The sequence below is a fragment of the Cariama cristata genome, unplaced genomic scaffold (assembly GCF_000690535.1).
Source record: "Cariama cristata isolate BGI_N322 unplaced genomic scaffold, ASM69053v1 scaffold15216, whole genome shotgun sequence".
In the NCBI taxonomy this organism is placed as follows: domain Eukaryota; kingdom Metazoa; phylum Chordata; class Aves; order Cariamiformes; family Cariamidae; genus Cariama; species Cariama cristata.
The window spans coordinates 42,040-53,787 of NW_009620571.1; the positions used below are offsets into that span (position 1 = coordinate 42,040).

Here is an 11,748-nt window from a genome sequence, read left to right on the forward strand (position 1 = left end):
TTTCTCCCATTTTGAGACTGTGTGTTTAAGCTCAGTAAGTCTTGCTTTTGTGCAAGGCTTGAATCTCCCCTAACAAAGGGCACACAAATGCTCTTACTGTTTCTGTATGATGGACGTATAACAGATGTGGTATTTGTACTTTTTTCCTGCATCTTGGACACAGACTTAAGAATTGCTAGAAAAGTTTGAAATGTAACTATAACCACCCTTCTACTGAAGGTTACTTCCCAACAGCTACGATGGTGGAACAACATGCAGCAATGTGCCTTCAGCCACCTCGCTGCAAAACATGGCAGGTTGCATTAAACTGTTTCTTCTAATATTTTAACCTGGGCCACCAGGTTTTGTATTGAAACAGCCTGAATCAGTCTTACCTAGATGGTCCCTCTGTTGAGACCAAAGAACCCCTCTTGCTAACTAAAATGTCTGAGCATTAATTTCTCAAGTACGTTCCAAAATGTTTTTGGTGATGTGTCTGCTCACAGATCTCAGGTATTCACTTATAAAGGTTTCTCGCTGATATCTAGTACAAGAAATGAAAGATCAGGGTGTGGTGATTGTGGTGACTGTGAGGGAAAGCAAAGAAGTGCAAGGCTCTGGTGGGAAACATTGATGTAATCTCCATGACAAAATCATTTTGTAAGAAGATGTGAATTTTGTTAATAAAAAATAGGCACCACCCGTGCTTTTTATTCACTGTACTTAAAACATTAACATCTTAACCACCAAATTTTATCTGACAGTGGATAAAAAAACCTCTGCTGGCAGGTTCGCTACTGATTTGCTCATGCTTGACGTACTAGAGCAGAATTTGAGATGCTCTAACTAGAACCTCACCATGATAGGAGGTCTTCTCCTGGTCTTCCTCTGGCTCTGGGAGTAGGAGAGGTGACTTAGATTCAGATCCGTCTGAATCAGGACGGAAGAGTAGGATTCATTTGACATTTTACGACTTTACAAAGACTACTGATGTCTGATAATCCCACTCATGACTAACTGGACTCTTGGTACTGTTGGGAACAAATGGGCTGGTTATTCTTCTTGTGTGTTTTACAAAAGAGCATTATAGTTGGCTCCAATGGATGGAGTGATTGAGGTTTTGAGTATTTTCAGACATGACTGTCCCACCACAACTCCTATAAGTCACAGGCAGCTGCCTTTCCTGATAGAGTGATGATGCATGTAGCAGCTACTTTGTTTTTCAGATGCTGAAATGCTTGATGTTTTTTGCATAGCTTGTTGATATACTGAAAGTTTCAGAGGAGTTGGTCTGGAAAAGACTGTACTGCACTGGCTCTCAAAAAAGGATTGTAAAAATGTCATTTTGGCATGTCCTTGCTTTTTTTATACCATCAAGAGGAGCAGCTTGGATCTACCAAGTGCCTTCCAAGGCTTTGAACAATTTTATATAGGCAAGCTGCACAGTGTAGCAGTTATTAAAAGAAGAGCAAAAACTTGACAAAAGAAGGAATTCTAAGAAATTTTATTTGGTTCTGAAACTTATTGTCTAAACTGTGAGTGGAAGTAGTAAATTACTGGGCTCTGTGGGTGAAGTGGGAGTAAGTAGCATTTGGCTTCTGCCTCCAGTATCACTGATGAGACCGCTCAGGATAGCGGGAGAGTTTGTTGTTGAGGAGATTGTGTGTCTCCTGATGGAGCCATTGGCTCTGTAGATGAGGCACTTACAGGCCTGGGTTTTTGGGTTGTCTTCTACCTCTTTATGAATTTTGAGTTATTAGTGAGGAGTTAGAAGTATGGAGCTTTAATCTGAAACAAACATTCTTATGTAAAAAGCCTTGAGATCTTGCGTTTGGGATGGGGTTTTGAGCTTTGATGAGGTTCCTATGTGCATCTACTCCATACTAGAGAGACACATACTGTATTCAGTATGGGTGGTTGGACTCACCCATAGGAGTTCAGGCGTTGTTTCACTTTCTGCGTTCTGCACAGGAGCTGATGTTTGCTGATCCCTTTCATCAAACATTGTTGGAATATATGTGGATGACAGCTTGATATAGAAACACTTTCCATGAAATGGCTAATGCTAATGTGATCATTCTGTGATCACAGCCTGGCTCCTGTGAGATCTGTAACCTCAGGGTCCTGCCATGACAATTGTTACCCCCTCTTTATAGCCTTGAACGAGCAGAGGAGAGACAGGTGCCCTGGAGTAATCCTTCCCTTCAGAAATTTGGAGGCATCAGAGCTGAGATTGGACTTATTATACAGAGTCGAGCCTTTTCTCTTTCATTTTCCCAAGCTGTAGTCCTAGAAGCGCATGGAGAGGATGCCTTTGTTGGATTTGCAGTGATGCCGCATTCCTCTCTGTCTGCATGCTTGCTCGCTGCGTTGTTATTGTACGCTGATTAGAAACACTGTCCTGTGGTTTGGGGCTTTTTTTTTTTTTTTTTTTGAAACAGTGGTATGACCTCGTTTGAAACATTCTCCTTCATGACAGTTACAAATTTATATCAAACTCTCTTCCTGGGTTTGTTCTCTTCATCTTTGCAGTAATTTAAGTAAAACTAGATATTTTATTCTGGCACGTTTCATTGCTTGGGTAAAAGATACTCTTGTGGGGACAACTTGCAGACAGACATCCCAGCAGCCTGAAGCCTACAGTGTTGGAGAAAGCTGCAATTTGCCACTGTTTCCTCTATGTTTATTCATATTGTACTTCTTTACTTAGGACTTTTCTTGATGCCTTTGCCCCCGTGAGTTGTGTGCCATTTTTAAGGTAGGCAGAAATGTTGGCTTTGTCAACTCTGTGTTTCTCTTAATAAGTCAAGACTTTTTGAGTCTCGCTTGCATACAACTGTTCTGCTGGATGACCTTGGAGGATCTGAATCAGGTTAACAGGTTAAAATGTTGTATTGAAGTCCAACTAGAAGGTAAGACTCCAAGAAAGCAAGAGCACTGCCTTGTGTGTAGCAGCAGTTGCTAGTGCCATCATCTTCAGCTGAGCAAGTTCTTCCCAGCATGTACAGTTTTCATTTTACTGTGTTTCACCCAGGTACAAGGTATGTGATAGCAGCAGCTGCTCGAGCAGGGCTGTAGCCAGGAGCAGATAAACTGCTCTGAACTGAGCTCCCATTTCAAGGTGCGATCTATTGTTTCTTGGTTTGTAGTCAGTGCCTGTCTTCAGGGTATTACCAGGATTATGGAATGAGCACGTGGTTCTTCAGGAAGACTCTGCAAAGTGTAATGTGCCATCAGGTTTTTCTGATCATTCAGTAAATCATGGTGCATTGATAAGAGGTTGTGTCTGACCATGGTATTAACATTTGAGTATGTCCCCATGTCACTGGAGCTACTGCTATTTCTGAAATTAAGGAGAGGCAGTCAAGGAGAGACCAGATTTTGAAGGTAAAAATCAACACCGCTTTGTAGTTGCAACCTCTCCTTCCTGTGGCACCAATGGCAAATGTGGGCTTGATTGTAGACCCCATGCGTCAGCAGCCCTACGGGGAGAGCTGCCTGTCTGCTCTTGGTCTGCATCTCCAGCGCCTGTCGAAATTTAAATGAGCAAGGACAACCACATCCATAAATAATGCTTATATTTACCTCTGGCAGCTGCCTCTTATCTTCAGAGTCATGCTGCCTTGTCTGCCGCAGAGCTGCCTCCTGGAACCATTCATTTTTCCTTTTATAGTAGCTGGATGGTATTTTAATGCAGTGTTTGAAATGACTGCGTAATTTGGTCTAGCACTACGGTTTAGAAGCTTTACACTGTAGATAAACTTAGAAAAAGGGCTGCATGGACATGAAAGGCTGAAGTTGCATTCAGAGGCCTTGGTTCGTTGTCCAAAACAGCTGCCAATGTCTTTATCAAGAGCGAGATGGTGTATTAATGGAGCGACCAGCAGTTACTGGATTTCCGGAGAAATCACGGTGTATCTGTGCAGGGTGAGGGCAGTATTTGGTAACAGCAAGCTGGCCAAGTCCACTTCATTTAGCAAATAAAATGCAGTGGTAAGGACTCTTCGAAAAGAGAAGATTTGACTGTGGGAGCAAGAGAGCCGTCAGTGGTGTCTGGGATGATTAGAGTATTTTGATTCAGGTCTGCCTTGAACGTTGGGCATCTCTGTGCAGCCACAGTATTCTTCTTCCTTATGAGGTAAAGTATAGCAGGCACATAGATGAAATAGGGAAAAATAGGATTTTAATGGTAGCAGAATAATAACGTGTGCTGAGGGTTGCTGTTGTCCTTCCCCAAGTGCCCTTCAACTCCAGAATCTGAGCATTTTTTTCATATATTATTATATGCATTTTTTCAGTCCTCCTACTGAGGTAGGAAAGTTTCATAAGCCACAATTCAGATATTAAAAAAAACCAAACAGCAGACATGCTAAATATTAAGTGACTTGACTGATGTTTGGTAGGAAACATGCAGCCAATGCAGGAGCAGAGCACTTTAATCAAATCTTTGTGGAAAATGTGGAGTTATTAAAAAATCTTTGTCTTGATCCTGCTTGTAATCTGTGCATCATCTTAAGCTTAATCTGTGCAAGGAACTGCCCTTCTGGGTGACGTCTGTCTTCCTACTTGTATCTAATTCAAAGAATTCAGGTATTTTCCATCTCCGCTTACTGCAAGGCTCCAAGGCCATTAGTTTATGCCTTGACTAACAGTCACATACCTCTCTCGAATCCATTCAGCGTCTTGACTGGTGGTTCTCACTCCCCCGTTCCATCGTGCCAGAGACAAGCCCCGTGTCTGAGCTCCTCAACCATCCCCAACTTGTTTCCATCCCATTTGTTCTGCTTATCAGGCTGGTGTCTGTCACCTGCTTCTCTGGTTTTCACCAGTGTCTGCATTTTTTCCGTGTTCTTCATCAGATGAGGAAAAACTTGTTATCAAAGTAGATACATCTGTTAGTGAATCCTCTTTTACATCCCTCTGGAAACGAGATTTTTCCATGATGATTTCAATTTTTTTACTTCTGTTGGTATTTCTTAAGCGAATGACTTTGCAAAAAGGCTTTGTTTTAACAGATCTTTATAATTTTCAGCCATTTGTGACCAAGGACATTTTACCCCTAAGGGTTAGTTAATGAATTAATTCACACTTTTGGAAGAAGTCTGATGTGAAATTACCCAACAGAAGGGAAATAAAAGATGTGAGACAACTTCTTGGGCAACAAGTGACCTGATTCTTCCCTTCCTTTAATTTTGGAAAGCTGTTAGGAGCCGGTTGTTTGATGTGATGAGTGTCACCATAAATATGTCTTGTATTTAACTTAATGTGTATTCATAACTGTAAGTGGAAAATGGCTGTCTTAAAAACTAGAGGAACTGAAAAGGACTGAGTTGTATGTCCAGGGAGGTCCCTGCAAGCAGATGTTGTGGAGCGCACAAAGAAAAGACGTGTAATTTCCTGCCCCTATGACACTCTTCTATATTGTGACAGCAAGACCTGGGATGCAAACATATTTTGTTTGCATCTGCAAACTGCCCTAAGCATCCCCAGTTCTCGGGGTCTGCTAAAATTCTGTGTAAGGCCAAGATATTTTAAAAATTTTTATTTGCAAGTTTTTATAGGCTATAATGTGCTATCATATCTTTGCTTAAATGACTATATGCTATTTAGCAAATGAGTGTTACATGCAGGTGGTTATGTGGCCACAGAAGGACGCCGTCAAACTGTTCTGTGATGGTGTACAGAGCACTCAAATTGCAATTGAATCTGTGAAATGCTTTTTATTCCACATAAATACGTGTGGCTACAGGTCCGTGCGAAATCAGCTGATGATTAGTTAGAAAACCACTTATGCATTGCAGGTCAGATTTGCTAACCAAAATTTTCCATTTCCTGAAAATCTGCTATGTGCAGAAAAAAGCAGAGGGTAATAAGCATTGAACCATGCTTTTAGTGTGACGATAAAGCAGGAGAAAGACAGTCCGTGTCTTGCCTGCCTTTACCAAGGGCTGTGCAGCCTTGCTCCATCCTTTCATTGTCTCAGGTGTTTGTGATCCCTGGGCCTGTGCTGACTCAATTAGCTAACCTAGAGAAAGTCCTTGGAGTGGAAGGAGAGTTGGGTTTGTGTCCTTTTGCTAAGTTCAGCAGAAGTCTAGTAAACACCAGTGTTGCCCTGTGTAGAGAAAGAGGGAGAGGAGGGAACGTTTGCCTAGGAGCGATGGGCCAGGCACATCTCTCCTTCTGGTGGCACAAAGACATTAGAATTTTTTTTCATGTCATAAAGTGTCACTTCACCCTGACCTTCTTTACCTGGGATGAATTTCTTACTGATGAATATAAGACACTTGGCATGTTCATGAATTACCATCACAAGATGGTTCTTCTGATTGATAAACTGCTCTGCGTTAGTGGCTTAAGCTTGAGGAGAGCATTTAATTTTCAGCATGGTAACAGTTAATTGGCAGAGACACAAGATAGAGAAGCCTTGCGGAGCCGACCTCAATGAGGGGGGGAAAAGTATTTCGTTACAGCAAAGAGCTTAGCAGTGTTTCATTAGCTTATGTACTAGTAGTGGTCCTGTCTAATGCCTTTTTCAGATCATTATAAAGAGAAAAAGAATGGAGTTTGAAGGCCAAATGGCATAACATTACCTAAGAGAAACAAAAAAACAGTCCACAAAGGAAAAGATCATAGTTGCAACTAATCATGAGCATTTAACAAACTGAAAATATTAGAGAAGAAAAAGTGGGAAGGAGACAAAATAAATAACAGTGTGAAGAAAGTGGAATGAAAATTCTCAGTCCTGAAGTATGGGGACCGGGACACTTAACGGAATAGAAAGTAGCAAAACTGCTGGAAGCACCTACTTATACCAAACCGCCTTAGCTTTGGAGACTCATTGTCACCACAGGTTATTAGCATCAGGAGCTTAGCAGGATTCCTTTGAAGACCTGGTATGTTGATGAGTGTATTCAGAATTAACAGAAAAATATTAATAGAATAAAACTGAAACCCCACAAAGCTTTTAAGAGCCAAGTAAGCGTCTCTGCTTCAGGCAGGGCAACCTGTCAGTGTAGAACTTCAAAAGAAACTTTTCCATGGGATTAGCTTTCTCATTTTTCCCTTCAAAATGCAAGGAACAGCTGTGCTTGGTGACAGAATACGGATTAGCTGAAACTAGTGGTTTTATCAGACTGGTGTCCTGCATGTATTTCTTCATGGGATGCAGCATCCTCCCTTTATTAGGAAGACTAAGTCCATCAACATTGGGTCTTTTTTTAACCTGTTTTCATGATTTTTTTCACATTATGATATGATTATGTGCCCTAATGTTTCCATGAAGTGGTGCGTGGAAGCCGATGCTGAGATCTGGCCAAACAGAGCTAGTGTCTATGACGATCTCCCATACCTGCAGAACTTCATGGTTGACAACATACATCCAAACACTTGGGGAACCCAGTGCTCATGTGCAAAAGCTATTACAGTCACTCTTCTGCTCTGTGCCAGCATGGAAATTCTTGTGTGCTAGCTGTGTACATACTATTTATTTGGCACCAATGTCTGGAAAAAAAAGGAAGACATTCAGATATCAAGATTTCTGAGCAAAGTCCAAAATAAGTACTTTTAAGAACGGAAATGCTGCCTTTCCATGGACTGCTCTGCCCGTAACCAACCTCCCCACTCCAGCTGCCCTTTCTGTCATCAAATCCATTCTCAACTCTTTAAAGGCTTCTTTTAATTATATTTGATTAGTGAAAAGACACTTTAATTTCACAGAGTCCCTTTTGTTACTGAAATCTAGGCTAAACTCATGTGAAAAGTTTTGTAAGAATGGAAACAAACCATTCCTGGGTTAGCAAGTCCGCTCTTCCCACGCAGGATGTAATTTTGGTACAGTTACTTGGAATATGTGATTTTTCTATACAGTCTGAATAATTTTAGATTGATTTCTTCTTAGCCTGAGGCTGTTTATCAAGACTCGATGGAGGAGGAGGTGTAGAAGCTCCGTGACTGGACAGGGACTGTTGCACGGACTTTGCCTATACAGCCGTAGTAGCCAAGGTGTGACGAGAAATAATTTCTCTTTGAGGAAGCTTGCTAAAAAAAAAGCCTATAGTGAAGACAATGATACAGTGGCAGAACAAGTTTTTCTACAATAGTGTCTTCTGCTTGTGAAGGGCCAATAGAAAGGCGGGATTTGGCTTCTAAAAGCTCGAGTGCTATTTTTGGCGATGCATTGGACTGCATGGTAGGAATGCTGGTACATTGTACCTGTAAAGTGGTGAGCAAATTTTCCTAAATGTACCCTACAGGTTCCTTCTCAGGTCAGGTCACGCATCTGCTTCTTGTGCCACTAGGTAACCTATTAATTTATTTATGTACCAGTTTCACTGTGAAAATATGGATTGAATGGGCTCTCAGTTCATGCTTTTGATAGAACAGATGCTGGATGAACATAGATGGAGGAAAACAGTTTGTTTGAAATAAGTGTTTGAAACCTTTGCCATCAGCAGACCCTTCAAATTTGACTGCCTGGTGACTCTGTTCTTCTGCAGCTTTTTATGGTGGGCTCGTGATTGTTCTACATGAGCACCTTTCAGTAGGTGCTCCATGTGTCTCTCCTCTCATCCTTTTCTCCACAGGGAGAAGCGAGAACCACAGACTCATTTTCTGGAGTAGTTTTATTTCAGGAAGAGAGGCTGGGGTTTTTTTCTCTTTTCTCTTTTGATTTGTTACTGATGACATTTTCTAACCACACTGTCCAAATCGAAGGCTGAAGGCTTCAACCTGAAGTCTTTTTAGGAGGATGATGCTTGTAACCACATGACTCCACAGTTGAGACTTTGAGAAAATTGTTAACAAGTCTTTTGTTGGTTTAGTTTGGTTTTGGCTGTAACCTGAAAAAGCATGACCTCAGCATATTACAAATACTCAGCTACAATATGACAATATTATGGATGGGCACTTGCAAAACATCTCTAAAGATAAATAGCAAGCAGGCTCTGGTCTGTGACAGGGATGACAGGTCTCCCATCTGTCCTCTTCCAAGTCCTGGCTGCCACCAGCTGAGATATGGTAAGTGAGTTCTCAACACCCACAGAAGACATTCTTGTTTCAGATTTTCCACTCCATTCCCCCATTTACATCCATCTAATGACAGGAGGGTGAGTAAGAAGGGGTCAGGTTGCAGGAGCGTGCTGACACTTCCTCTGTTATTCCTCGGGAGTTGTGTTAGCATAGGCATGGCATGAGCCGTTTCAGTCCGAACGTGTGTGAGACAGGGAGTGGAGTAAGGAAGAACATGTCAACCCATGATGAAAAGAGTGGAATATTAAAAATATTTTTAATTATTTTAAAAAAATGATTAATGATTAATGGTTTCTTATTTCCCAGAGTAGCAGGTAAGCTAGTAATTCTGAAGGACTTTCTTGTCAACCTGATGATATATTCATTGCAGGAAGATTGTCTCACTGGACAAACCTGTTGATTTGAGTTCTCCTGTGGCATTTGGGATTTCTTGGGAAGGGTGTTGGGATGGTTTGGGAGAGCCCCTAAAAATACCTCTGGGTAATACAGACTGGCAGGTTGGAGATGGACCTTTGTCCAAGGAAGGTGATCATGAAGGTACTGGGAAGTTGGTCCAAGAAAGGTCGTCGTGGAAGGTACTGGGAAACTGGTACTAGAGAAGGGAGAGCACAAGAAGAATTTAAAAAAAGGTGTTTGATATGTAAAGTTGGAAACGAGTACCAAAAAAATCTCTCTGAATCTGAGAACTTTATAACTGATTTAGTGAAAAATATTCTGCAATGCCGCCTTGTTCAGTGTTGTATTGGAGAACAAATTGGTATTGTATTGTAATGACTTTCCAGTCTATTTTTTCTCATTGTAAAATCCACCCATAAGTTCTGGAAAATATCATTGACACTTGCATCTCTTGGATAAAATCCATTGGCAGGACACCCTGCTGCCTCCCAGCTCCGGGGTGATAGTGGAAGGTTTCTGCTGGGATGTGGCAGCCAGCTGGGAAGGCAGGAGCCAGCAGTTGTGGTAGTGCAAGGCTTAGGGTTTTCCTTTTGTTTTTTTTAACTATATAGTTTGCAGGTACATTTATAGAAGTAAAACATAAAAATGAGCCTTTGCAGGAAAGTTTATAGCATTTTTAAGTGAACTTTTCTTTTGGTTAGGTGGTTTGGGTTTTTTTTGTGGTTTGTTGGGGTTTTTTTGTAATTAAACTCCTCTTGCATTTTTCACTCCTCTTCTTCCAGTGATGCTTTTAAAGATATTTTTTTCCTCCTCCTTAATCAAACATAAAAATACCTTTTGCAGGCTGGAGTCAGCATGATGCATTAATGATTCGAGTTCTCTTAGGAAAAGCAAACATGAGAATGACAGGATTTTAATATGATGCTAAGATAAAATACGAGTATGGAAAATTACATCATACTTATCCAGCCTGAGTATGATATAATACTCCTTGATGCCAAGACAGGGATTAAGCTAGAGTCTGATATCCTGCAAGAGTACTTTCCTCTGGGTGTTAAGCCTCTGTTAAAAAAAAAAAAAAGTGAAGCCTGCCTGTCTCAGCCTATGTCCCGTGACCCAAAGGGGAACCACAAAAGCTGCTTAATCTATCTCCCGCCGCAGGACATGGCTGTGAATGTAAACCAGACGCACGATGTATTTGGTCATAAATAGAAAGCGAGCAGAACAGCAGGAAACCATAATTCTTTGTGTGCACACACGTGCGACTTGGGAGTCACTGAATAGGCTGAACCTGATCGGAGATAAGAGTGAGACACTAAAACCTGCGTTTGGACAAAAAGAGGATTTAGACCTTGCCTAATTCCAGCAACTTATCGTTTTTCAGCTAGTTTTTTCAAATCTAGAATTGTTCTCCCAACTTCGGTGGTAAGCCGTAGAGAGGATGTGATGCACCGGCAGGTTTTGTATGCGGTGCTACTATACATCATCACCATCCTCCTCGTTTTCTGCTCCTTCCCTAATTTAGCTCTGCTTTACAGCTACGTGTCTTTCCCTTCCTTCGATGCTACACCATCTCAAAACAGAGTGACAGACCCCACAAGCCGTCCCTTGGCAGTTGTTTTCTTGTCCATACAACTACAAACTCAAGCTGAAGGCACCTTACATATGGGTTTTTTTGGCCCTCATGGAGCTGTAACAGTGTGAGAGACAAAAATTGGATTTTAATAGTATTTTAGCACATGCAGTAGCTACTTCTCTGACACTAGCACTCTTATTAGTAGCTGGCACCCTTAAGCCCTATTCAAATAAAAGTATATTTTGAGTCTTATTTAATCATGAAATTCATGACTGCTGCAGAGATCATCATCCCCAAGATGCCTACATGTGCTGTTTTCAATTGGCTACATGTCCAAGACTTACTGAGAACAGAGGATTGGCTTCTGTTCCTGTTTATTAGACCCCTTTATGAGATACAAATCAGGTGTATTAGGAGAGCTTTAATTGCTCTTGGTTTTGCTTGTTCTAATCTCACACAAATGCTATCCCTAGTAGTGGTGCAGCTCTTCATACTGGCTAAGCATCACTAATATATATTTTTTTAAAAAAAATGAGATCATAGAATGGTTTGGTTGGAAGGGACCTTAAAGACCATCTTGTTCCAACCCCCCTGCCATGGGCAGGGACACCTTCCACCAGACCAGGTTGCCCAAAGCCCCATCCAGCCTGGCCTTGAACGCTTCCAGGGATGGAGTATCCACAGCTTCTCTGGGCAACCTGTGCCACTGCCTCACTGCTCTTATAGTGAAGAATTTCTTCCTTTTATTTAATCTAAATCTTCCCTCTTCC

The 11,748-nt window shown here is 41.4% G+C and overlaps 1 protein-coding gene across 1 annotated transcript in view; it reads left to right on the forward strand.

The window, feature by feature from the left end:
* Positions 1-9,581, forward strand: part of LOC104162836 (unconventional myosin-IXa-like) — a gene marked incomplete at its 3' end in the record, with an annotated part of 35,723 nt that extends 26,142 nt beyond the window's left edge. Inside the window, exons 8-9 of the mRNA XM_009701664.1 lie at positions 9,313-9,320; positions 9,377-9,581. Of these exons, the coding sequence (XP_009699966.1) occupies positions 9,313-9,320; positions 9,377-9,581 (213 nt within the window). The remainder of the gene's footprint in view (positions 1-9,312; positions 9,321-9,376) is intronic.
* Positions 9,582-11,748: the final 2,167 nt, after the last annotated feature.